This window comes from Pleurodeles waltl, chromosome 7 (assembly GCF_031143425.1).
Source record: "Pleurodeles waltl isolate 20211129_DDA chromosome 7, aPleWal1.hap1.20221129, whole genome shotgun sequence".
NCBI classification, from domain to species: domain Eukaryota; kingdom Metazoa; phylum Chordata; class Amphibia; order Caudata; family Salamandridae; genus Pleurodeles; species Pleurodeles waltl.
This window is the reverse complement of record NC_090446.1, coordinates 786,796,125-786,824,093: the sequence shown is the minus strand read 5'-3', so window position 1 is coordinate 786,824,093 and position 27,969 is coordinate 786,796,125. Positions and strand designations below refer to the sequence as shown.

Genomic DNA, 27,969 nt, shown 5'->3' with positions numbered 1-27,969 from the left:
AAAGCGACCCCTTTGGCAAGGGTCGCTCCCAGGGGGGGCAATTTTTTGGGAAGGCCTTTTCTGCCCCCCCTGGAACCTCTAGGCGCCAGGGCAAATGTTTTTTTTTGTGTTTATTTTTGTTGTTCTTTTTTTTTTTTTAGAGATGGGGAGAGACCCATCAGGCAAGGGTCGCTCCCCTGGGGGGCAAATTGTATTTAGACCATTTCTGCCCCCCTGGGGGCAGATTGGCCGATTTTAGGTCAATCTGCCCCCAAGGGGGCAGAAACCACTAGGCACCGGGGATTTGTTTTTTGGCGCCAATGTCACGCAGGGGGAGCGACCCCGTAGGCAAGGGTCGCTCCCGGGGGGGGGGGGGGGGTTGCGGGGGCAAATTTATTTTAGGCCATTTCTGCCCCGCCGGGGGACAGATCGGCCTATTATTAGGCCGAACTGCCCCCGGGGGGGGGGGGGGGGGGGGGGGGGCAGAACACTCTAGGCGCCAGGGCAATTTTTTTTTTGTGTTTTTTTTTTTTGTTGTTTCTTTTTTTAGAGATGGGGAGCGACCCATCAGGCAAGGGTCGCTCCCCTGGGGGGGCAAATTGTATTTAGACCATTTCTGCCCCCCTGGGGGCAGATTGGCCAATTTTAGGTCAATCTGCCCCCAAGGGGGCAGAAACCACTAGGCACCGGGGATTTGTTTTTTTGCGCCAATATCACGCAGGGGGAGCGACCCCGTATGCAAGGGTCGCTCCCGGGGGGGGGGGGGGGGGGGGGTTGGGGGGGGCAAATTTATTTTAGGCCATTTCTGCCCCCCCCCCGGGGGACAGATCGGCCTATTATTAGGCCGAACTGCCCCCGGGGGGGGGCAGAACACTCTAGGCGCCAGGGCAATTTTTTTTTTGTATTTTTTTTTTTTGTTGTTTCTTTTTTTAGAGATGGGGAGCGACCCATCAGGCAAGGGTCGCTCCCCTGGGGGGGCAAATTGTATTTAGACCATTTCTGCCCCCCTGGGGGCAGATTGGCCAATTTTAGGTCAATCTGCCCCCAAGGGGGCAGAAACCACTAGACACCGGGGATTTGTTTTTTGGCGCCAATGTCACGCAGGGGGAGCGACCCCGTAGGCAAGGGTCGCTCCCGGGGTGGGGGTGGGGGTTGGGGGGGCAAATTTATTTTAGGCCATTTCTGCCCCCCCGGGGGACAGATCGGCCTATTATTAGGCCGAACTGCCCCCGGGGGGGGGCAGAACACTAGGCGCCAGGGCAATTCTTTTTTTGTGTTTTTTTTTTTTGTTGTTTCTTTTTTTAGAGATGGGGAGCGACCCATCAGGCAAGGGTCGCTCCCCTGGGGGGGCAAATTGTATTTAGACCATTTCTACCCCCCTGGGGGCAGATTGGCGAATTTTAGGTCAATCTGCCCCCAAGGGGGCAGAAACCACTAGGCACCGGGGATTTGTTTTTTGGCACCAATGTCACGCAGGGGGAGCGACCCCGTAGGCAAGGGTCGCTCCCGGGGGGGGGTGGGGGTTGGGGGGGCAAATTTATTTTAGGCCATTTCTGCCCCCCCGGGGGACAGATCGGCCTATTATTAGGCCGAACTGCCCCCGGGGGAGGGGGGGGCAGAACACTCTAGGCACCAGGGCAATTTTTTTTTTGTGTTTTTTTTGTTTGTTGTTTCTTTTTTTAGAGATGGGGAGCGACCCATCAGGCAAGGGTCGCTCCCCTGGGGGGGGCAAATTGTATTTAGACCATTTCTGCCCCCCTGGGGGCAGATTGGCCAATTTTAGGTCAATCTGCCCCCAAGGGGGCAGAAACCACTAGGCACCGGGGATTTGTTTTTTGGCGCCAATGTCACGGAGGGGGAGCGACCCCGTAGGCAAGGGTCGCTCCCGGGGGGGGGGTGGGGGTTGGGGGGGGCAAATTTATTTTAGGCCATTTCTGCCCCCCCGGGGGACAGATCGGCCTATTATTAGGCCGAACTGCCCCCGGGGGAGGGGGGGCAGAACACTCTAGGCGCCAGGGCAATTTTTTTTTTGTGTTTTTTTTTTTTGTTGTTTCTTTTTTTAGAGATGGGGAGCGACCCATCAGGCAAGGGTCGCTCCCCTGGGGGGGGCAAATTGTATTTAGACCATTTCTGCCCCCCTGGGGGCAGATTGGCCAATTTTTAGGTCAATCTGCCCCCAAGGGGGCAGAAACCACTAGGCACCGGGGATTTGTTTTTTGGCGCCAATGTCACGCAGGGGGAGCGACCCCGTAGGCAAGGGTCGCTCCCGGGGGGGGGGGGGGGGGGGGGGTTGGGGGGGCAAATTTATTTTAGGCCATTTCTGCCCCCCCGGGGGACAGATCGGCCTATTATTAGGCCGAACTGCCCCCGGGGGGGGGGCAGAACACTCTAGGCGCCAGGGCAATTTTTTTTTTGTGTTTTTTTTTTTTTGTTGTTTCTTTTTTTAGAGATGGGGAGCGACCCATCAGGCAAGGGTCGCTCCCCTGGGGGGGCAAATTGTATTTAGACCATTTCAACACCCCTGGGGGCAGATTGGCCAATTTTAGGTCAATCTGCCCCCAAGGGGGCAGAAACCACTAGGCACCGGGGATTTGTTTTTTGGCACCAATGTCACGCAGGGGGAGCGACCCCGTAGGCAAGGGTCGCTCCGGGGGGGGGGGGGGGGTTGGGGGGGCAAATTTATTTTAGGCCATTTCTGCCCCCCCCGGGGGACAGATCGGCCTATTATTAGGCCGAACTGCCCCCGGGGGAGGGGGGGGCAGAACACTCTAGGCACCAGGGCAATTTTTTTTTTGTGTTTTTTTTTTTTGTTGTTTCTTTTTTTAGAGATGGGGAGCGACCCATCAGGCAAGGGTCGCTCCCCTGGGGGGGCAAATTGTATTTAGACCATTTCTGCCCCCCTGGGGGCAGATTGGCCAATTTTAGGTCAATCTGCCCCCAAGGGGGCAGAAACCACTAGGCACCGGGGATTTGTTTTTTGGCGCCAATGTCACGCAGGGGGAGCGACCCCGTAGCCAAGGGTCGCTCCCGGGGGGGGGGTGGGGGATGGGGGGGCAAATTTATTTTAGGCCATTTCTGCCCCCCCGGGGGACAGATCGGCCTATTATTAGGCCGATCTGCCCCCGGGGGGGGGCAGAAACCTCTAGGCGCCAGGGGAATTTTTCTTTTTTTTTTTTTTTTTAGAGATGGGGAGCGACCCATCAGGCAAAAGTCGCTCCCCTGGGGGACAAATTGTATTTAGGCCATTTCTGCCCCCCTTGGGGGCAGATTGGCTGAGTTTAGGTCAACCTGCCCCCAAGGGGGCAGAAACCACTAGGCACCGGGGATTTGTTTTTTGGTGCCAATGTCACGCAGGAGGAGCGACCCCGTAGGCAAGGGTCGCTCCCGGCGGGGGAGGGTGGGGGTTGGGGGGGCAAATTTATTTTAGGGCATTTCTGCCCCCCCCCCCCCCCTGGGGCCGGCTGAGCTACAGGCCAAACACCACAGGTAGGCACCTTGCAAAAAACACCTCTGTTTTCTGTGAAAAAATATGTTGTGTCCACGTTGTGTTTTGGGCCATTTCCTTTTGTGGGCGCTAGGCCTACCCACAGAAGTGATGTACCATTTTTATCGAGAGACTTAGGGGAACGCTGGGTGGAAGGAAATTTGTGGCTCCTCTCAGATTCCAGAACTTTCTGTCACCGAAATGAGAGGAAAAAGTGTTTTTTGGGCCAAATTTTGATGTTTGCAAAGGATTCTGGGTAACATAACCTGGTCAGAGCCCCGCAAGTCACCCCATCTTGGATTCCCCTGGGTTTCTAGTTTTCAAAAATGCACTGGTTTGCTAGGTTTCCTCAGGTGTCGGCTGAGCTATAGGCCAAAATCCACAGGTAGGCACTGCTTTTTATAAAAAAATGTGATGTGTCCACGTTGTGTTTTGGGCCCTTTCCTTTCGTGGGCGCTAGTCCTACCCACACAAGTGAGGTATCATTTTTATCGGGAGACTTGGGGGAACGCTGGGTAGAAGGAAATTTGTGGCTCCTCTCAGATCCAGAACTTTCTGCCACAGAAATGTGAGTAACATGTGTATTTTTAGCCATATTTTGAGGTTTGCAAAGGATTCTGGGTAACAGAACCTGGTCCGAGCCCCGCAAGTCACCCCTCCTTGGATTCCTCTAGGTCTCTAGTTTTCAGAAATGCACAGGTTTGGTAGGTTTCCCTAGGTGCCGGCTGAGCTAGAGGCCAAAATCTACAGGTAGTCAATTTGCTAAAAACAGCTCTGTTTTCTGTGATGTGTCCACGTTGTGTTTTGGGGCATATCCTGTCGCGGGCGCTAGGCCTACCCACACAAGTGAGGTATCATTTTGATCGGGAGACGTGGGGGAACGCTGGGTGGAAGGAAATTTGTGGCTCCTCTCAGTTTCCAGAACTTTCTGCCACAGAAATGTGAGGAACATGTGTTTTTTTAGCCAAATTTTGAGGTTTGCAAAGGATTCTGGGTAACAGAACCTGGTCCGAGCCACACAAGTCACCCCTCCTTGGATTCCCCTAGGTCTCTAGTTTTCAGAAATGCACAGGTTTGGTAGGTTTCCCTAGGTGCCGGCTGAGCTAGAGGCCAAAATCTACAGGTAGTCACTTTGCTAAAAACAGCTCTGTTTTCTGTGATATGTCCACGTTGTGTTTTGGGGCATATCCTGTCGCGGGCGCTAGGCCTACCCACACAAGTGAGGTATCATTTTTATCGGGAGACGTGGGGGAACGCTGGGTGGAAGGAAATTTGTGGCTCCTCTCAGATTCCAGAACTTTCTGCCACAGAAATGTGAGGAACATGTGTTTTTTTTAGCCAAATTTTGAGGTTTGCAAAGGATTCTGGGTAACAGAACCTGGTCCGAGCCACACAAGTCACCCCTCCTTGGATTCCCCTAGATCTCTAGTTTTCAGAAATGCACAGGTTTGGTAGGTTTCCCTAGGTGCCGGCTGAGCTAGAGGCCAAAATCTACAGGTAGTCACTTTGCTAAAAACAGCTCTGTTTTCTGTGATGTGTCCACGTTGTGTTTTGGGGCATATCCTGTCGCGGGCGCTAGGCCTACCCACACAAGTGAGGTATCATTTTGATCGGGAGACGTGGGGGAACGCTGGGTGGAAGGAAATTTGTGGCTCCTCTCAGATTCCAGAACTTTCTGCCACAGAAATGTGAGGAACATGTGTTTTTTTTAGCCAAATTTTGAGGTTTGCAAAGGATTCTGGGTAACAGAACCTGGTCCGAGCCACACAAGTCACCCCTCCTTGGATTCCCCTAGGTCTCTAGTTTTCAGAAATGCACAGGTTTGGTAGGTTTCCCTAGGTGCCGGCTGATCTAGAGGCCAAAATCTACAGGTAGTCACTTTGCTAAAAACAGCTCTGTTTTCTGTGATATGTCCACGTTGTGTTTTGGGGCATATCCTGTCGCGGGCGCTAGGCCTACCCACACAAGTGAGGTATCATTTTTATCGGGAGACGTGGGGGAACGCTGGGTGGAAGGAAATTTGTGGCTCCTCTCAGATTCCAGAACTTTCTGCCACAGAAATGTGAGGAACATGTGTTTTTTTAGCCAAATTTTGAGGTTTGCAAAGGATTCTGGGTAACAGAACCTGGTCCGAGCCCCGCAAGTCACCCCTCCTTGGATTCCCCTAGGTCTCTAGTTTTCAGAAATGCACAGGTTTGGTAGGTTTCCCTAGGTGGCGGCTGAGCTAGAGGCCAAAATCTACAGGTAGTCACTTTGCTAAAAACAGCTCTGTTTTCTGTGATATGTCCACGTTGTGTTTGGGGGCATATCCTGTCGCGGGCGCTAGGCCTACCCACACAAGTGAGGTATCATTTTTATCGGGAGACGTGGGGGAACGCTGGGTGGAAGGAAATTTGTGGCTCCTCTCAGATTCCAGAACTTTCTGCCACAGAAATGTGAGGAACATGTGTTTTTTTTGCCAAATTTTGAGGTTTGCAAAGGATTCTGGGTAACAGAACCTGGTCCGAGCCCCGCAAGTCACCCCTCCTTGGATTTCCCTAGGTCTCTAGTTTTCAGAAATGCACAGGTTTGGTAGGTTTCCCTAGGTGGCGGCTGAGCTAGAGGCCAAAATCTACAGGTAGTCACTTTGCTAAAAACAGCTCTGTTTTCTGTGATATGTCCACGTTGTGTTTTGGGGCATATCCTGTCGCGGGCGCTAGGCCTACCCACACAAGTGAGGTATCATTTTGATCGGGAGACGTGGGGGAACGCTGGGTGGAAGGAAATTTGTGGCTCCTCTCAGATTCCAGAACTTTCTGCCACAGAAATGTGAGGAACATGTGTTTTTTTAGCCAAATTTTGAGGTTTGCAAAGGATTCTGGGTAACAGAACCTGGTCCGAGCCACACAAGTCACCCCTCCTTGGATTCCCCTAGGTCTCTAGTTTATCAGAAATGCACAGGTTTGGTAGGTTTCCCTAGGTGGCGGCTGAGCTAGAGGCCAAAATCTACAGGTAGTCACTTTGCTAAAAACAGCTCTGTTTTCTGTGATATGTCCACGTTGTGTTTTGGGGCATATCCTGTCGCGGGCGCTAGGCCTACCCACACAAGTGAGGTATCATTTTTATCGGGAGATGTGGGGGAACGCTGGGTAGAAGGAAATTTGTGGCTCCTCTCAGATTCCAGAACTTTCTGTGACAGAAATGTGAGGAACATGTGTTTTTTTAGCCAAATTTTGAGGTTTGCAAAGGATTCTGGGTAACAGAACCTGGTCCGAGCCCCGCAAGTCACCCCTCCTTGGATTCCCCTAGGTCTCTAGTTTTCAGAAATGCACAGGTTTGGTAGGTTTCCCTAGGTGGCGGCTGAGCTAGAGGCCAAAATCTACAGGTAGTCACTTTGCTAAAAACAGCTCTGTTTTCTGTGATATGTCCACGTTGTGTTTTGGGGCATATCCTGTCGCGGGCGCTAGGCCTACCCACACAAGTGAGGTATCATTTTGATCGGGAGACGTGGGGGAACATAGATTAGCAAAACAAGTACTATTGCCCCTTGTCTTTCTCTACATTTTTTCCTTCCAAATATAGGAGTGTGTGTAAAAAAGACATCTATTTGAGAAATTCCCTGTAATTCATGTGCTACTATGGTCACCCCGGAATTCAGAGATGTGCAAATAACCACTGCTCCTCAACACCTTATCTTGTGCCCTTTTTGGAAATGCAAAGGTTTTCTTGATAGCAATTTTTTACTCCTTATATTTCAGCAAATGAATTGCTGTATACCCGGTATAGAATGAAAACGCACTGCAGGGTGCAGCTCATTTATTGGCTCTGGGTTCCTCGGGTTCTTGATGAACCTACAAACCCTATATATCCCCGCAACCAGAGGAGTCCAGCAGACGTAACGGTATATTGCTTTCGATAATCTGACATTGCAGGGAAAAGTTACAGAGTAAAACGTAGAGAAAAATTGATGGTTTTTTCACCTCAATTTCAATATTTTTCTTTTTCAGCTGTTATTTTCTGTAGGAAACCCTTGTAGGATCTACACAAATGACCCCTTGCTGAATTCAGAATTTTGTCTACTTTTCAGAAATGTTTAGGTTTCTGGGATCCAGCATTGGTTTCATGACCATTCCTGTCACTGACTGGAAGGAGGCTGAAAGCACAAAAAATTGCACAAATGGGGTATGCCCCAGTAAAATGCCAAAATTGTGTTGAAAAATTGGGTTTTCTGATTCAAGTCTGCCTGTTCCTGAAAGCTGGGAAGCTGCTGAGTTTAGCACCGCAAACCCTTTGTTGATGCCATTTTCAGGGGAAAAACCACAAGCCTTCTTCTGCAGCCACTTTTTCCAATTTTTTTGAAAAAAACGAAATTTTCACTGTATTTTGGCCAATTTCTTGGCCTCCTTCAAGGGAACCCACAAAGTCTGGGTACCTCTAGAATCCCTAGGATGTTGGAAAAAAAGGACGCAAATTTGGCTTGGTTAGCTTATGTGGACAAAAAGTTATGAGGGCCTAAGCGCGAACTGCCCCAAATAGGCAAAAAAAGGCCCGGCACAGGAGGGGGAAAAGGCCTGGCAGCGAAGGGGTTAAGTTAGTGTAAAACTTTTATTCTGCTTTTGATATGAATAACTGCAAGCTGTTGTCAACTGGCTAAGGTATACCTCATGGACTGCTGATGTTAATAACTGGCTTGCATACACAAACGTAGGGAGACGTCCAAAAGGCAAGGATTTTAGTACAGAATGTGCTCGAGCAGGCCTTCGTGTTTGTACTTCTGCGTTACATTATTTCCATACAATAATTGCCCATTTATGGTAATAGAAGATTGCAGCCCCTGCATAAATTAAGGACGCTTTTTTAACACATTACATTGCTTGCTCATCTTTAAATGTAGAGACAGCAGACCCCGGTTTATCCTTAGTATACACTGAAGAGATTGTAAAACTTAATTGATATTTTGGCAAAAATGTTCTGTGACATCATCCATTTGAACTATCTGTTTAGGAGTGATGTTAGTTTTGCTTTAAGAAACAGTCTGAATACTTGTTTGCAAAGAACAGTTAAAATTTTTACAGAGCCCTATGTGGTAAAGCTCTTGTTGAACAAAAGCACTTTAAGATGTCATTAGGGCAAAAAAAATAGAAAAACTTATATTTCCGTCTGAGTAGTTCCAAGTTCCTTGTTAAATGTGCCACTCCCCAAATTTTGACCGCTGCAGCTGCTGCTGTTCAAGTTGTTCACAAACTAGCTCACTTTTAATGTTACAAAGTTTTGCTATCCTTTTGGAAAGAAAAAACCGAGGACAAGTTAATTATGTCGATATGCAGTATGTAGCTTATAATTACTTATTGTCCCTTGATATCAATGTAGCCAATGATAAAACATTTCTCATTGCTAATCTTAATGTTACAAGCCATTGAAGATACATTGAAAGTTGGTTGTATATTTGCATATATGAATATATATTTTTTTGAGTATATTAGTCTATGCGTGAGATAATTACATGTATAGTGTTTAAGAAATTGTTTTCTTTGTGTTTCTAGGCATTTGTTGAAATGTCCAACCCAGAAGACGCTGAAGCAGTGGTTGATTATTATAGAAGCAATCCAGCCTTGGTATTTGGGAATCCTGTACGAGTGCACTTGTCCCAGAAGTATAAAAGAATAAAGGTGACCTTTGTGTAGTTGTGTTCACAGCATAGTAAAGGTGGTTCTTAAAGGAAAAAATCCCATGGCTATTATGAAATTAGCACCAATAATTGGATTTTTCATGCATAATGTTCTAAAACTGCTTTTTAAAACACTTGGCCTCTGATATTTATTTTCAGAAACCCGAATTAAAGCCAGGGAAAACATTTGAACCAGAGCTTGGTAGAGTTATTCACCTGAGCAATCTTCCTCAATCAGGATATTCTGACAGCTCCGTTCTCAAACTTGCAGAGCCATACGGAAAAGTTAAAACCTACATATTGATGCGAATGAGGACACAGGTACTTTGTTTATTTGAGTAGTGTGTGGAGTGATTTTTGAGATCATTAATTGGTGTATATTAAATGCATATTTAGAATAGTATTGTGGCTTGTTCGGAGTTCTCAACTTTTACCAGGGGAAACTTGGTAGTAATACACTATACATAAATACAGCCTAATAGCCTTGCTGCTTATTAATTTAAAATTTGATACTAGAGGTTGAACCCAAGTTCAGTGAAATTGCTCTCAAACTTTCACAGAAAAAGAAGACCCCCAGATCATGGCCTCTACACTGTCCATTTGAAATGCTTCGTAGCTCCATCCACTGAATCATGGAAACTTGACCAGTGAAATGGTCTTCTGACTTTGTTTTAGCTGCTTTGGAGATTTTGCTTCCTTTCCACCAGAAGACACAACTTTGAAGTGCCTGGGCATAAAAATAAAACTCCCTGCTCACTTTTTTTTTTTTAAGACCAAGAAGCGTTCAGTCTCTAGACTTTACAACTTGAGATCGAAAAGTGCACTCCTTCTGTTAGTCACCTATTTTAGCCTAGTGTCAAAGGCACAGCCGATTGGCTATTTTATGCCCACTTTTGCTTCCTTTTGCTTCAGACGTTTAATACCAAACTGCTTTTTGTTTCATCTCATGAATCCTTAAATCTCAGTTGTTGTGAGGTTGTTGGCGTTTTTTTGAGAATTTGCTTGTCGCCACTCTGACTTTGCTATTTGTGAAGTGCCTGTCTTGTGGCAATGTTACCTTTTTTTTTTTTGTTTTTGTTTTTTTTCCTTTCATAGTCTCCTTTCAGATATTCCTATGGTGAAAGAATGGTTCATTGTTTGTAAGGACATTAAAGGAGTAGAGGAATTCACATTAGAAGCATGTTACATTCTTCGTTGTAAGGTCTTCCATGATTGTAAATTTAGAATGTGTGAGGAACCTGAACCACTTCAGTTTCGTCCATCAGTCTGAAGTTTGCGTCCGTTAATAATTAAGAATTCTAAACTCACCAAGAAAATCGAAGCAAAAATAGTCTGATAGGCCTAATGCATAGAGAAGTAGTTATGTTCACTGTCCCTTAAAGAACATCTCAGAACATTTTTAAAGACCCTATTCTGTGAGGTTTCAAAATATTTTGAATGAATTCATTCAATTTTTAGTGTCTGGAACTTTTTTTTTTTTTTTTTTTTTTTTTTTTTTTTATAGTAATCATTAGTAGTTGCCATCACTTTCTTGCTATAAATGCCCTTGGATTCCAAGGAATTTCCTTTGATAGAGGGTACTATTGATGCAATGTTCTACTCAACTAATAACCGGAAGCACCAATAGTACATTGGATTCACATTAAATGTGAGGCACTCAGCCTTCTATTTGGAATAAACTCTGCTTCAGCAGAGGTAATTAAATACTTTTCTGGTTGGTACATTTTAGGAGCAAAGGGCAGTAAACATAGGTTCGATGGCATCTGTCGCTGTAGATACGCATGTTCTGCAATAGCTCGCCATCTGGTGTTGGGCCGGAGTGTTACAAGTTGTTTTTCTTCGAAGAAGTCTTTCGAGTCACGGGACCGAGTGACTCCTCCTTTTGTGTCCATTGCGCATGGGCGTCGACTCTATCCTCGATTGTTTTTTTTCCGCCATCGGGTTCGGACGTGTTCCTGTCGCTCCGAGTTTCGGAACGGAAAATTAGCTAATTTCGGAAGATTTTCGTCGGTATTGTTGCGTTCGGGATCGGCGTACTTAGATTCCACACCGCATCGAAGATCGGAGACCTCCGGTGCCCTTCGGGGTAGTTTTTTTTTTCGATCCTCCGTCGGGGCCTGGTCGGCCCGACCGCGTGCTGAAGAACGCCGATGGAACGGACCCCGTTCCGTTTCTGCCCCAAATGCCACAATAAATACCCCTACACAGACCAACACTTGGTCTGCAACCTGTGCCTGTCACCTGAGCACAGCGAAGACACCTGCAAGGCCTGTTGTGCGTTCCGGTCCCGAAAAACACTCCGAGACCGTCGAGCCAGAAGACTTCAGATGGCGTCCGCACCGACAGCCCAACGAGAGATCGAGGAACAAGAAGAGGAAGGTACCTTCTCGATCCAAGACTCAGACTCCGAAGGATTCGACGATACACAAACCGTGAGTAAGACGTCGAAATCCACTCAAAGGAACATTTACGAGGCCCAGGGGACGCCACTGCCACCAGGCCATGGCTCGACCCATAAAATCGGTGACCGACCGTCGGCACCGAAAAAGGCCCAAACAGTGCCGAGATCGTCCGACTCCGGTCGAGACACCGGCACGCAGCCTTCTCGGGACTGAGAAAGTGCTGGAGACAAGCCTCGACACCGAGATGCCGGTGTGGACACGGCTCGACGCCGAGACAGCGGCACCGAAACAGATCGACGCCGAGAGGTTTCGGCCCCGAAAAGGAAAAAAGTCACCTCGGAGCCGAAAAAAACACGCAGACAAAGTTTCGATGCCGAAACAGACTGCAAGCGACCCAGCTTCAGGCTCTTATACAGAAGAGCACTCGCTAACCTCCCAAATGCAAAAGCATAGGTTTGAGGAAGAGCTACAAGCAACTGATGTAGACCATACGCAAAAGCGTATCTTCATTCGTCAGGGGACAGGAAAAATAAGCACCCTTCCCCCCATTAGGAGAAAGAGAAGGTTGGAGTTCCAGACGGAACAAACACCACAACCAAAAGTGGTGAAAAGAGTTACACCACCACCCTCTCCTCCGCCCGTGATTAACGTTTCACCAGCACAAACTCCATCACACTCCCCAGCTCACACCACCATGAGCCAGGGTGACCAAGATCAGGACGCATGGGACCTATATGACGCCCCAGTGTCAGATAACAGTCCGGAGGCATACCCTACAAAGCCATCTCCACCAGAAGACAGCACCGCGTACTCAAGTGGTGGCTAGAGCAGCACAATTTCACCACGTCAGCCTCCACTCAGAACAGGTCGAGGATGATTTCTTATTCAACACACTCTCCTCCACCCACAGCTCATACCAAAGCCTGCCTATGCTCCCTGGTATGCTCCGGCACGCAAAAGACATCTTTAAGGAGCCGGTTAAAAGTAGGGCAATCACACCAAGGGTAGAAAAAAAGTATAAGCCGCCTCCTACGGACCCGGTTTTCATCACTACACAGCTGCCACCAGACTCTGTCGTTGTAGGAGCAGCTAGGAAAAGGGCCAACTCTCACACATCTGGAGATGCACCACCCCCAGATAAAGAAAGCCGCAAGTTCGATGCAGCTGGTAAAAGAGTCGCAGCACAAGCTGCAAACCAGTGGCGCATCGCGAACTCCCAGGCACTACTTGCGCGCTATGACAGAGCCCACTGGGACGAGATGCAACATCTCATTGAACATCTGCCCAAGGACTTACAAAATAGGGCAAAACAAGTGGTTGAGGAGGGACAGGCCATCTCCAACAACCAGATCCGCTCCTCCATGGACGCTGCAGATACAGCTGCACGGACAATTAATACATCTGTAACTATCAGAAGGCATGCATGGCTCCGAACGTCTGGATTTAAACCAGAGATTCAACAAGCAGTTCTCAATATGCCTTTTAATGAAAAAGAACTGTTCGGTCCAGAAGTGGACACAGCGATTGAGAAACTCAAAAAAGATACGGACACTGCCAAAGCCATGGGCGCACTCTACTCCCCGCAGAGCAGAGGGAATTACAGCACATTCCGTAAAACGCCCTTTCGAGGGGGGTTTCGGGGTCAGAGCACACAAGCCAGCACCTCACAAGCAACACTGTCCAGTTACCAGGGACAGTATAGAGGAGGTTTTCGGGGACAGTATAGAGGAGGGCAATTCCCTAGAAATAGAGGAAGATTTCAGAGCCCCAAAACCCCTACTACTAAACAGTGACTCACATGTCACTCACCCCCTCCACACAACACCAGTGGGGGGAAGAATAGGTCATTATTACAAAGCATGGCAGAAAGTCACTACAGACACTTGGGTTCTAGCAATTATCCAACATGGTTATTGCATAGAATTTCTACAATTCCCTCCAAACATACCACCAAAAGCACAAAATCTAACAACACACCATTCCAATCTCCTGGAGATAGAAGTGCAGGCACTATTGCAAAAGAATGCAATCGAATTAGTGCCAAACACACAAATAAACACAGGAGTTTACTCACTGTACTTTCTGATACCAAAGAAGGACAAAACACTGAGACCAATCCTAGACCTCAGAGTAGTGAACACTTTCATCAAATCAGACCACTTCCACATGGTCACACTACAAGAAGTATTGCCATTGCTAAAACTACACGACTACATGGCAACTTTAGACCTCAAGGATGCTTATTTCCATATACCAATACACCCATCGCACAGGAAATACCTAAGGTTTGTATTCAAAGGAATACATTACCAATTCAAGGTACTGCCTTTCGGATTAACAACCGCACCAAGAGTCTTTACCAAATGTCTAGCGGTAGTCGCTGCACACATAAGAAGGCAGCAAATACATGTGTTCCCATATTTGGACGACTGGCTAATCAAAGCCCATTCGTTCATACAGTGCTCAAATCACACAAATCAGATCATACAAACCCTCTTCAAACTCGGGTTCACCGTCAACTTTACAAAATCCAACATTCTGCCGCGCAAGGTACAACAATACCTAGGAGCCATAATAGACACATCAAAGGGAGTAGCCACTCCAAGTCCACAAAGAATTCTAAATTTCAACACCATCATACAACGCATGTATCCAACACAAAGGATACAGGCAAAGATGGTATTACAACTCCTAGGCATGATGTCTTCATGCATAGCCATTGTCCCAAACGCAAGACTGCACATGAGGCCCTTACAACAATGCCTAGCATCACAGTGGTCTCAAGCACAGGGTCACCTTCTAGATCTGGTGTTAATAGACCGCCAAACTTACCTCTCGCTTCTGTGGTGGAACAACATAAATTTAAACAAGGGGCGGCCTTTCCAAGACCCAGTGCCACAATACGTAATAACAACAGATGCTTCCATGACAGGGTGGGGAGCACACCTCGATCAACACAGCATACAAGGACAATGGAACGTACATCAAACAAAACTGCATATCAATCACCTAGAACTTCTAGCAGTTTTTCAAGCACTAAAAGCCTTCCAACCAATAATAGTTCACAAATACATTCTCGTCAAAACAGACAACATGACGACAATGTATTATCTAAACAAGCAGGGGGGGACGCACTCCACGCAGTTAAGCCTGCTAGCACAAAAAATTTGGCATTGGGCAATTCACAACCAAATTCGCCTAATAGCACAGTTTATACCAGGGATCCAAAATCAACTCGCAGACAATCTCTCTCGAGATCATCAACAGGTCCACGAATGGGAAATTCACCCCCAAATTCTGAACACTTATTTCAAACTCTGGGGAACACCTCAGATAGACTTGTTTGCGACAAGGGAGAACGCAAAATGCCAAAACTTCGCATCCAGATACCCACACAGACAATCCCAAGGCAATGCCCTATGGATGAACTGGTCAGGGATATTTGCTTACGCTTTTCCTCCTCTCCCTCTCCTTCCTTACCTGGTAAACAAACTCAGTCAAAGCAAACTCAAACTCATATTGATAGCACCAACTTGGGCAAGGCAACCCTGGTACACAACGCTGCTAGACCTATCAGTGGTACCCTGCATCAAATTGCCCAACAGGCCAGATCTGTTGACACAATACAACCAAAAGATCAGACACCCAGATCCAGCATCGCTGAATCTAGCAATCTGGCTCCTGAAATCCTAGAATTCGGGCACTTACAACTTACCCAAGAATGTATGGAAGTCATAAAACAGGCCAGAAGGCCATCCACCAGGCACTGTTATGCAAGTAAATGGAAGAGGTTTGTTTGCTACTGCCATATTAATCAAATACAACCATTACACACAACTCCAGAACATGTAGTGGGTTACTTGCTTCACTTACAAAAATCTAACCTGGCTTTCTCTTCCATTAAAATACACCTTGCAGCAATATCTGCATACCTGCAGACTACCTATTCAACTTCCCTATATAAGATACCAGTCATTAAAGCATTCATGGAGGGCCTTAGGAGAATTATACCACCAAGAACCCTACCTGTTCCTTCATGGAACCTAAATGTTGTCCTAACTAGACTTATGGGTCCACCTTTTGAACCCATGCACTCCTGCGACATACAGTTCCTAACCTGGAAGGTGGCATTTCTCATCGCCATTACTTCCCTAAGAAGAGTAAGCGAGATTCAGGCGTTTACAATACAGGAACCTTTTATACAACTACACAAAAATAAAGTCGTCTTAAGGACCAATCCTAAATTTTTGCCAAAGGTTATTTCACCGTTCCATCTAAATCAAACAGTGGAACTTCCAGTGTTCTTTCCACAGCCAGATACCGTAGCTGAAAGGGCGCTACATACATTAGTTGTCAAAAGAGCATTGATGTATTACATTGACAGAACAAAAGACATCAGAAAGACTAAACAACTCCTTATTGCATTTCAAAAACCCCATGCAGGAAACCCAATTTCAAAACAAGGTATAGCCAGATGGATAGTTAAATGCATCCAAATCTGCTACCTTAAAGCTAAACGACAGCTGCCCATTACACCAAGGGCACACTCAACCAGAAAGAAAGGTGCTACCATGGCCTTTCTAGGAAACATCCCAATGCAAGAAATATGTAAGGCAGCCACATGGTCTACGCCTCACACATTCACCAAGCACTACTGTGTAGACGTGTTATCCGCACAACAAGCCACAGTAGGTCAAGCCGTATTAAGAACATTATTTCAGACTACTTCCACTCCTACAGGCTGATCCACCGCTTTTGGGGAAATAACTGCTTACTAGTCTATGCAGAACATGCGTATCTACAGCGACAGATGCCATCGAACTGAAAATGTCACTTACCCAGTGTACATCTGTTCGTGGCATCAGTCGCAGTAGATTCGCATGTGCCCACCCGCCTCCCCGGGAGCCTGTAGCAGTTTGGAAGTTACCTTCAATTATTTATATATGTATCATCTCAACCTTAAATAGGTGCATACTTAGTCACTCCATTGCATGGGCACTATTACTACAATACAACTCCTACCTCACCCTCTGCGGGGAAAAACAATCGAGGATAGAGTCGACGCCCATGCGCAATGGACACAAAAGGAGGAGTCACTCGGTCCCGTGACTCGAAAGACTTCTTCGAAGAAAAACAACTTGTAACACTCCGGCCCAACACCAGATGGCGAGCTATTGCAGAACATGCGAATCTACTGTGACTGATGCCACGAACAGATGTACACTGGGTAAGTGACATTTTCATTACCTGTTTCCATCTCTTGTTGCACAGAGTGAGATCTACAATACTTGTTTCAGACATATAAATACCCTGCACTTTTAATCCAACTACCCAAATTGATTCCTAGAATCATGAAATTCGTGAAAGCTATAGATGTCACAAAAAAGACCATCTTATCCTTATTTTTGTGTAAGACATTGTTCTCCTACAGGAAGGCAAATAGTCTGTGGATAAGATTGCATTTTTGTATGTACCTTATTGTTCCTGAATAATAACCCTTCAGCAAAACTTAACAGCCAGTTGTCAGTTCAGAGGGTTGGGATCATTTGGTCTTAAAGGAGGTGTGGAGGTCTTTCAAGAACTGTAATGGAGTCAACAAGGGGTGGGATGATAGCTTCCTTAAGAGTTCATTGTAATAATGGAAGCTCCTTGGGCAGAAGGTCAGCTCTGGAAATAAAATCACATATGCATGTAGTGGAAATCGGCCCAGTAGAAGAAACGTCTCACATGCTGAATAAATCCATGCTGATCTACATGTACAGCTGCCTTTAGGTCCAGTAGGTTTTGTCTGCCAAACCCTCACTCCCCTTTCCTGTTGTTCCAGTGGGGCCCAGAGCATAATAACTTGGTAAATTCATTAAATATCTGTTAAATACTTCCCTGCAACAGCTGGAGTTAGAATATAGTTAAATGCAAATTCACCTGGTCTCCACCAGAAGGTTAGAATGGGAATACAGGCAACCACAATAACTGGAAAAACAGTCTTAAAATGGCATTGAGTGCGAGGCAAAATGGAACTACATCTAAAGGTCGTGCACTTGCTTAGTCACATACACTACTCCTTGCCCAACCCTTGCCAAAATCATTTACAAAGTGCTTGGACAATGCCATAGCCACAAACTGGGCTATTCCACCTCAAGCTGCAAAACCTTGTACAGTTGTGTCGGCTTTTTTACGTGCCCTTATTTTTTTGTCAGCAAACAATAGCTTCTCGGATACTTTGAGAGTTGCTTTCCTCTGTTATATACATTTGCGACCTGTTAGTGTTAATTTCATGCTCAATATTTTTTTAAATCCTGTATTTTCAAATAAACTTCTTGCAGGCATTTATTGAAATGGAGAAAAGGGAAGATGCCCTTGCTATGGTTGAGCACTGTGAAGAGAATCCCCTTTGGTTTCAGGGCAGATGCGTGAAAGTGGACCTTTCTGAAAAGTACAAGACTCTTGTGCTTCGGGTAAGTGATTTGTAACAGAACTGTTAAAATGAAAAGCAACATTACACAAGACAGTGTTGAAAGTTCAAAGCTTCATGGAAAAATTTGTTAAGCAAGTTTAAATCTTAGCTTAATTTTTGGATGCCTTGCACCTACCAGGTGCTCACTGCCCTTAGACCCTTGGACTTTAATGGAGGCTAACATATTTGGTAGCTTAAATACCGGATGTAGGAAAGTATCCTCTTTTTGGCATGGTTACTGTAAAGAAATGGCTCCCTGTTGCAGTTACCCCCCACTTTTTGACTGATACTGATACTGACTTGACTGAGAAGTGTGCTGGGACCCTGCTAACCAGGCCCCAGCACCAGTGTTCTTTCACCTAAAATGTACCATTGTTTCCACAATTGGCACAACCCTGGCACCTAGGTAAGTCCCTTGTAACTGGTACCCCTGGTACCAAGGGCCCTGATGCCAGGGAAGGTCTCTAAGGGCTGCAGCATGTCTTATGCCACCCTAGGGACCCCTCACTCAGCACAGACACACTGCTTGCCAGCTTGTGTGTGCTGGTGGGGAGAAAATGACTAAGTCGACATGGCACTCCCCTCAGGGTGCCATGCCAACCTCACACTGCCTGTGGCATAGATAAGTCACCCCTCTAGCAGGCCTTACAGCCCTAAGGCAGGGTGCACTATACCACAGGTGAGTGCATATGTGCATGAGCACTATGCCCCTACAGTGTCTAAGCAAAACCTCAGACAAGCCTCAGACAAGTGCAGGGTAGCCATAAGAGGATATGGGCTGGGAGTCTGTCAAAAACGAACTCCACAGCTCCATAATGGCTACACTGAAAACTGGGAAGTTTGGTATCAAACTTCTCAGAATAATAAACCCACACTGATCCCAGTGTTGGATTTATTAAAAAATGCACACAGAGGGCATCTTAGAGATACCCCCTGTATTTTACCCAATTGTTCAGTGCAGGACTGACTGGTCTCTGCCAGCCTGCTGCTGAGAGACGAGTTTCTGACCCCATGCGGTGAGAGCCTTTGTGCTCTCGGAGGACAGAAACAAAGCCTGCTCTGGGTGGAGGTGCTTCACACCTCCCCCCTGCAGGAACTGTAACACCTAGCAGTGAGCTTCAAAGGCTCAAGCTTCGTGTTACAATGCCCCAGGGCACTCCAGCTAGTGGAGATGCCCGCCCCCTGGACCCAGCCCCCACTTTTGGCGGCAAGTCCAGGAGAGATAATGAGAAAAACAAGGAGTCACTGGCCAGTCAGGACAGCCCCTAAGGTGTCCTGAGCTGAGGTGACTCTGACTTTTAGAAATTCTCTATCTTGTAGAAGGAGGATTCCCCCAATAGGGATAGGAATGTGACCCCCCCTCCCCTTGGGAGGAGGCACAAAGAGGGTGTACCCACCCTCCGGGCTAGTAGCCATTGGCTACTAACCCCCCAGACCTAAACACGCACTTAAATTTAGTATTTAAGGGCTTCCCTGAACCTAAGAATTTAGATTCCTGAAACTACAAGAAGAAGAGGACTGCTGAGCTGAAAAACCCCTGCAGAAGAAGAACAGAAGACACCAACTGCTTTGGCCCCAGCCCTACAGGCCTGTCTCCTGCCTTCCAAAGAAACCTGCTCCAGCGACGCTTTCCAAAGGACCAGCGACCTCTGAATCCTCAGAGGACTGCCCTGCTACAAGAAACTCCCGAGGACAGCGGCACTGCTCCAAAAGAACTGCAACTTTGTTACAGAGGAGCAGATTTAAAGACCCCTGCAAACCCCCGCCAGAAGCGTGAGACTTGCAACACTGCACCCGGCGACCCCAACTCGACTGGTGGAGAACCAACACCTCAGGGAGGACCCTCGGGCGACTCCGAGACCGTGAGTAACCAAAGTTGTCCCCCCTGAGCCCCCACAGCGATGTCTGCAGAGGGAATCCCGAGGCTCCCCCTGACCGCGACTGCCTGATCCTAAAGTCCCGACGGCTGGAAAAGACCCTGCACCCGCAGCCCCCAGAACCTGAAGGAACGGAACTTCAGTGCAGGAGTGACCCCCAGGAGGCCCTCTCCCTTGCCTAGGTGGTGGCTACCCCGAGGACCCCCCCCCCCCCCCCCCCCCCCCCCCCTTGCCTGCCTGCACCGCTGAAGAGACCCCTTGGTCTCCCATTGAAACCTACAGAGAACCCGACGCTTGTTTGCACACTGCACCCGGCGGCCCCCGCGCTGCTGAGGGTGTACTTTCTGTGTGGATTTGAACCAACACCTCAGGGAGGACCCTCCGGCGACTCCGAGACCGTGAGTAACCAAAGTTGTCCCCCCTGAGCCCCCACAGCGACGCCTGCAGAGGGAATCCCGAGGCTCCCCCCTGACCGCGACTGCCTGACCCTAAAGTCCCGACGGCTGGAAAAGACCCTGCACCCGCAGCCCCCAGCACCTGAAGGAACGGAAATTCAGTGCAGGAGTGACCCCCAGGAGGCCCTCTCCCTTGCCTAGGTGGTGGCTACCCCGAGGAGCCCCCCCCCCCCCCCCCCCCCCCCCCGCCTGCCTGCACCGCTGAAGAGACCCCTTGGTCTCCCATTGAAACCTACAGAGAGCCAGACGCTTGTTTGCACACTGCACCCGGCGGCCCCCGCGCTGCTGAGGGTGTACTTTCTGTGCAGGATGCAATGGTAGGTCTGCAGACATTTTGCATGGGCTCCCATAGGTGGCATAATACATGCTGCAGTCCATAAGGGACCCCTGGTGTCCAAAATGCTCTGGGTATCGAAGTACTACATACTAGGGACTTATAAGGGGACCCCAGTATGCAAATTGTGAAGCGCATAAAGGTCATAGGTAACCAAATTTGGAGGGGAGCGCACGTCAATGGTCCTGGTTAGCAGGATCCCAGTGAAGACAGTCTAAGCACATTAATAGCAAGCAAAAGGACAGGGTAACTGTAGGAAGTTGGCTCTGTATGTGCTATTTCAAAGTAAGGAATAGCATGCACAGAGTCCAAGGGTTCCCCTTAGAGGTAAGATAGTGGCAAATAGAGATAATACTAATGCTCTATTTTGTGGTAGTGTGGTCGAGCAGTAGGCTTATCAAAGGAGTAGTGTTAAGCATTTGTTGTACATACACAGGCAATAAATGAGGAACACACACTCAGAGACAAATCCAGCCAATAGGTTTTGTTATAGAAAAATATATTTTCTTAGTTTATTTTAAGAACCACAGGTTCAAATTCTACATGTAATATCTCATTTGAAAGGTATTGCAAGTAAGTACTTTAGGAACTTTGAATAATGACAGTAGCATATATACTTTTCACATAAAACACAAATAGCTGTTTTAAAAGTGGACACAGTGCAATTTTCACAGTTCCTGGGGGAGGTAAAGTATTGTTAGTTTTAGCAGGTAAGTAAACCACCTACGTGGTTCAAGTTTGGGTCCAAGGTAGCCCACCGTTGGGGGTTCAGAGCAACCCCAAAGTTAACACAGCAGCAGCTCAGGGCCGGTCAGGTGCAGAGTTCAAAGTGGTGCCCAAAACGCATAGGCTTCAATGGAGGGTTGCCCTGATTCCAGTCTGCCAGCAGGTAAGTACCCGTGTCTTCGGAGGGCAGACCAGGGGGGTTTTGTAGGGCACCGGGGGGGGGGGGGGGGCACACAAGTTAGCACAGAAAGTACACCCTCAGCAGCACGGGGGGTGGCAGGTGCAGTGTGCAAACACACGTCGGGTTTCAATAGGAATCAATGGGAGACCAAGGGGGTCTCTTCAGCGATGCAGGCAAGGGGGAGGCTCCTCTGGGTAGCCACCACCTGGGCAAGGGAGAGGGCCTCCTGGGGGTCACTCCTGCACTGGAGTTCCGATCTTTCAGGTCCTGGGGATGCGGGTGCAGGGTCTTTTCCAAGCGTCGGGATCTGGGAGTCAGGCAGTCGCAGTCAGGGGGAGCCTCGGGATTCCCCCTGCAGGCGTCGCTGTGGGGGTTCGGGGGGGACAACTTTGGTTACTCAGTCTCGGAGTCGCCGGAGAGTCCTCCCTGAAGTTTCTCCACAAGTCGAGCCGGGGGCATCGGGTGCAGAGTTGCAAGTCTCATGCTTCTGGCGGGAAACGCAGTTGCTTAGAAGTTGCTTCTTTGGAAACAAAGTTGCAGTCTTTGGTGAACAGGGCCGCTGTTCTCTGGAGTTTATTGGTCCTTTTAGAGCAGGGCAGTCCTCTGAGGATTCAGAGGTCACTGGTCCTGGGGAAAGCGTCGCTGGAGCAGTTTTCTTCCGAAGGGGGGGGAAGACCGGCCAGTAGAGCTTGGGGCCAAAACAGTTGGTGTCTCCGTCTTCTCTGCAGGGTTTTTCAGCTCAGCAGTCCTCTTCTTAGGTTGCAGGAATCTGAGTTCCTAGGTTCAGGGGAGCCCCTAAATACAGAATTTAGGGGTGTGTTTAGGTCGGGGAGGGCAGTAGCCAATGGCTACTAGCCCTGAGGGTGGCTTCACCCTCTTTGTGCCTCCTCCCAAGAGGAGGGGGGGGGGGGGGGTCACATTCCTATCCCTATTGGGGGGGATCCTCCATCTGCAAGATGGAGGATTCCTAAAAGTCGGAGTCACTTCAGCTCAGGTTGCCTTAGCGGCTGTCCTGACTGGTCAGTGACTCCTTGTTTTTCTCATTATCTCCTCAGGCCTTGCCACCAAAAGTGGGGCCGTGGCCGGAGGGGGCGGGCAACTCCACTAGCTGGAATGCCCGGTGGTGCTGGAACAAAGGGGGTGAGCCTTTGAGGCTCACCGCCAGTTGTTACAGTTCCTGCAGGGGAGGTGTTAGCATCTCCACCCAGTGCAGGCTTTGTTACTAGCCACAGAGTGACAAAGGCACTCTCCCGATGTGGCCAGCAACATGTCTCGAGTGTGGCAGGCTGTTAAAACCAGTCAGCCTACACGGGTAGTTGGTTAAGGTTTCAGGGGCACCTCTAAGGTGCCCTCTGGGGTGTATTTTACAATAAAATGTACACTGGCATCAGTGTGCATTTATTGTGCTGAGAAGTTTGATACCAAACTTCCCAGTTTTCAGTGTAGCCATTATGGTGCTGTTGAGTTCGTGCATGACAGACTCCCAGACCATATACTCTTATGGCTACCCTGCACTTACAATGTCTAAGGTTTGGCTTAGACACTGTAGGGGCACAGTTCTCATGCACTGGTGCCCTCACCTATGGTATAGTGCACCCTGCCTTAGGGCTGTAAGGCCTGCTAGAGGGGTGACTTATCTATACTGCATAGGCAGTGTGAGGTTGGTATGGCACCCTGAGGGGAGTGCCATGTCGACTTGCTCGTTTTGTCCTCACCAGCACACACAAGCTGGCAAGCAGTGTGTCTGCTGAGTGAGGGGTCCACAGGGTGGCATAAGATATGTTACAGCCCTTTGAGACCTTCCCTGGCATCAGGGCCCTTGGTACCAGGGGTACCAGTTACAAGGGACTTACCTGGATGCCAGGGTGTGCCAATTGTGTAAACAAAAGTACAGGTTAGGGAAAGAACACTGGTGCTGGGGCCTGGTTAGCAGGCCTCAGCACACTTTCAATTCAAAACATAGCATCAGCAAAGGCAAAAAGTCAGGGGGTAACCATGCCAAGGAGGCATTTCCTTAACTTAATGGTTCAACTTTAAGTTGCAGGGAGAAAAGCACATGGGCGAGAAAACGACACAGGAGGAAGAGAAGTACATTAGAGTTGGTGTACATGAAGTAGATAGCTGTCACATGCATGCACACTCTTGGAGTGCTTAAACTAAAATTAAGTAGTGCCTAAAAAGTGATCAGTTGAATGACACAATAAGTCTGTGCTCCAGGGGAGGGATAAATGCAAGGAGGGAAAGCCCACAAGTCGGTGAATGAGAACCAAGCAAATTAATGAAAATGAAACCAACCAGTGGATAGCAATATATTCGGGCTTTAAGCTCACTCAAAGTTTGCAGTGTCTCGGAACAGATTGCATAGTATTTAGTTCTTGCATGTGCTATTCCAATTGTTGAAACATAAATGTCTTAATCATTAGACAAACCGTTTGGCTTTGGGACTAGACAGAGTTTTTTATATAGTGCTGTGGGACGGTTATTAGCCTTTGTGGTGTTTTCATTCACTGATGGAGCAGCAGTCTCTCACCTTAGTCATTAACCCAAGTCCACTTTTAGACCGATACCATCCCTTGGTGGTCTTACATTTTAAATTCTCATTTCAAATGGAGTTTCATAAATAAAATGTCAAACAGTTCTGACAATCTGTTCTGTATCATTCCATAATATGGATCTATCATTCCATCTTGTGAACTAGCTTTTGGTCTAGCTTCTTCTAATATTTGACCATTAAAAAATAAATTAATAATGTTTACTTTTTTGTTGTAGATTCCAAACAAAGGGCTTGAACAAGCTGAAAAAGAGAAACCAAGGTAAACCTTTTAGCTTTTGTAAATACGTTTTATCTTGAATGCAAGTATCCTTGTAATCCAAATTCTTTATCAAAATGTTCCTGCTGCAGGAAAAGAGCTCATTCGCCAGATGAGAAGGATACATCCAATGAAAAAAAATCAAGTAAATTGGATGGAACACAGAAAGCAGACGGTGCTGAAGGGAAAACTAGTGACACTCAAGCAAACGACAAAACGGATGAGGGTGATATGAAGGGGGAACTAACGGAAAAGGAACTCCTTGAATCAGATGATGAGCAGCTCCTGGATGATGAGGCTGCAGCCTTACTTGACAGTAGCAGTTCGGTTGGGGATGATGAACAGGCTAATGCTGGAGATGCAGACAACGAAACAGTGAAAGATAAAAGTGAAAAGGCTTTGAACAAAGAATCAAATGTGAAGGGCTCTGGTCAAGGGGCAAAGAAAAAAAATAAAAAGGTATTTGTCAATTTCTGTATTGACTTTATATTACTTTTCTCATGTCTTAAGTGAATGTTTTTAATGCCTTCAATTATTTTTGGTGTAGTGAAAAATAATTGTGGAGAACTGTTTGTTTACTCAGCGTAGCTTCCCAGGAAACATTGATGATTATGTTACCCTGGATGAAGTTGGTGATGAAGAAGAAGCAGATGGTCATAGATCAGCAAAAAAGACAGCAGCAAGACAGAAAGCTACCAGTGCAACAGGAAAGACGAGTGCAGGTACAGAGGATAGTGAAGAGGATTCAATAGGACCTTATCAGCCAAATAAGCCTGTTGGTAAGTTCTTTTTTTTTTTTTTTTTTCCTCTCTTTAATATGGAATATTTATGCTACTACTACAGAAGTTTTCCTATGATGTTGGAAATCACGGTTGCCAGCAAAGTGTCCAACTTGCAGATAGTTAATCTGATTATTCAGGTGTCCTTTACTGTATTGTCCCATTAAAGAGCTTAAAAGTTTGGGTTACTACATTTTCTCTAAAATCAAACCTGTAATCAGGGAACCCTGGTACAGTAAGTTTAAAATGATTAAAAACATGGAAAACCTTAATCAGTTTGACTATTTGTTAGAATGCATTGAAACAAATTGTTTGAATATTACTCTGCAGTCAATAGAGACTTCAGACTTTAAAAAACTGCCTGCCGCTATTTTAACATTTCACCTTTTGTTCCATAATATTTGTTAACCTCATGCTTTTGAAACTACTTGGTGTTCCGTGATCAGGACGTGTAGAAAAGTGTCACTTTTTGACATGGTCGTCACCATCGTTTGCTCACGATACTGATTGGTAGTGCACTGGGTCACTGGTAACCAGGCCCCAGTGGTCTTTCCCTAAAACAAGACAGATGTTCAATTGTAACCTGTTTGGCAAAGAGTTGAGCACCATTTCCCCCCCCCCGTTCAGTCCCTGGTAAAAGAGGGTCCCATGGGCTGCAGCATGTGGGTCCAAAGACAAACTGCATGCAGACTGCCATTGCAGGATGTGTGAAATGGTGCAGACCATTTCGAAAACACTCTGTGTGCAACGCCCACCAACACTGCATGTACTATATGTAAGTCACCCCTACAGCAGGCTAGAGTTCTATGGTAGGGCGCATTATATTAAATGCAAGAGCACATATGCATGAGCATATGTCCCTGTAATGCCTATTTCCATTTCTAGATATTGCAAGTGATCAGGAAGGCATTTTGAGTACTGGGCACTAGGCATTACATGTTACCCAGCTACATGATGACTTTAGTGGAAATACTGTTTGATATCAAACACCTCACCTTATTAAATATGTACTGATGACAGTATCAAATCGATGAAGACATGTACCCAGAGGGCACCTTAAAGGTGCCCCCTGGACCCTTACTAGTCACTTAGTGTGCTGGCTGACTTGTACAGTCCGTCCTGCAACCACAAACTAGTTTCTGTATTCTCCCCACCAACCCTCCCTTGCTGGTGAGAGCCACGCTGTCAGAGGCCAGGAATAATGCCTGCCTAGAGGAAGATGATCACACCTTCAGCAGGATGGCTAGTAAATTTAACATATCAAGGACAGAGGCTTCAAAGCCTCTGCTGCCTTTTGATATGCAACCCTGGTTTCTGCCGAACCTCGGGAACGCCATCCCCTACCCTTAGGCCCATTTGCCACCAGATCGGACGGGAAATTAGATATCCAGAAGTCATGTCACATTTATACAGGCTAATGCAAGAACACATGGATGGAATGTGGAACAAACCAAACATTCACCCTCCGTCACAGATCTGTGTTTAATAGATCAGTTTTTTTGTTGCTTGCCATGCCATTCCAGTTTGGATGCAGCCGTATGCAAATCAAGCTTGACCTTGTGCCCCATGGGAACAGTCCATTTGAACACAGCCAGGCCAAGTTCTCCTTCAACCAGCATCCTCGGACACATTTCAGGGTATCTCTGCTCATCAGTCGGGCTAGCTTGAATCTGGTGGCATAGGGAGGACGGTTCCTACGTCTGGGCATACCCTTCCCACTTATGACGACAAATGCAAAAAGAACAGATGGACGGAATGTGAAACAAAGCAACCATTCAACCCCCTCCCCATTACAGATCTGCGTTTAATCCATCAGTTTTTCATTCTGTCAATCTGTTCCTTATTGCTTATTACATCACTGACCTTTATTCTGGTGCTAGTTATCCTTGGGTCATTTAGGTATACCTGGTAAGTTCTTTGTGACAGTCACCACTGGGTAATTATATGTTCGATGGCATGTGTAGCTGCAGATACGCATGCTGGTCACATCCCGCCATCTAGTGTTGGGCTCGGAGTGTTACAAGTTGTTTTTTTTCAAAGAAGTCTTTTTCGAGTCATGAGATCGAGGGACTCCTCCCCTTTCGGCTCCATTGCGCATGGGCGTCGAATCCATCTTAGATTGTGTTCTTTCCGCCATCGGGTTCGGACATGTTCCTCTTCGCTCCGTGTTTCGGTTCGGAAAGTTAGTTAAATCTCGGAAAATTTGACGGTATTGTTTGCGTTCGGTATTGGGTTAGTTACAACAGATCAACACCGAATTTTGAAGAGCTCTGGTAGCCCTTCGGGGTTTTCGATTCCCCGGCGGGGCCTGGTTGGCCCAACCTCGCGCGTCTTTAAGGCTAATGGAACGGACCCCATTCCGCTTCTGCTTCGAACGTCACAGCAAGTATCCTTACACAGATCAGCATTTGGTCTGTAATTTGTGTTTATCTCCCGAACACAAAGAGGATACCTGCGAGGCCTGTCGAGCGTTTCGGTCGAGGAAAACGCTAAGAGACCGAAGAGCAAGAAGACTACAAATGGCGCTGGCAGGACAACAACACTTGGAAGAAGAAGAAACCTTCTCCATCGCCGACTCGGACGAGGTTGATCCCGAACAGACGCCGAGAACCGCAAGTAAGAAGTCACTGCCCAAAACTCAAGGAAAATTCACTAAAGCCCAGGGGACGCCACCGCCAACAGGCCATGGCTTAACCCAAAAATTAGGTGACCGGCCAATGGCACCAAAAAAGGGCACGCATGTGTCGCAGTCATCTGACTCCGGTCGAGATACCGGCACAGAACAGACTCGACACCGAAATGAGTCGTCACTGAGAGATCGGAACACCGAAAGGCAAAAAA

At 47.3% G+C, this 27,969-nt stretch overlaps 1 protein-coding gene across 3 annotated transcripts in view; it reads left to right on the top strand.

The window, feature by feature from the left end:
- MATR3 (matrin 3) overlaps positions 1–27,969 on the top strand; it is a 97,371-nt gene that overhangs the window by 33,688 nt on the left and 35,714 nt on the right. For all 3 annotated transcript variants that reach the window (XM_069199314.1, XM_069199315.1, XM_069199316.1), the window contains 6 exons: positions 8,986–9,111; positions 9,270–9,431; positions 17,836–17,967; positions 24,309–24,352; positions 24,442–24,808; positions 24,933–25,128. In XM_069199314.1, coding sequence (XP_069055415.1) covers positions 8,986–9,111; positions 9,270–9,431; positions 17,836–17,967; positions 24,309–24,352; positions 24,442–24,808; positions 24,933–25,128 — 1,027 coding nt within the window. The remainder of the gene's footprint in view (positions 1–8,985; positions 9,112–9,269; positions 9,432–17,835; positions 17,968–24,308; positions 24,353–24,441; positions 24,809–24,932; positions 25,129–27,969) is intronic.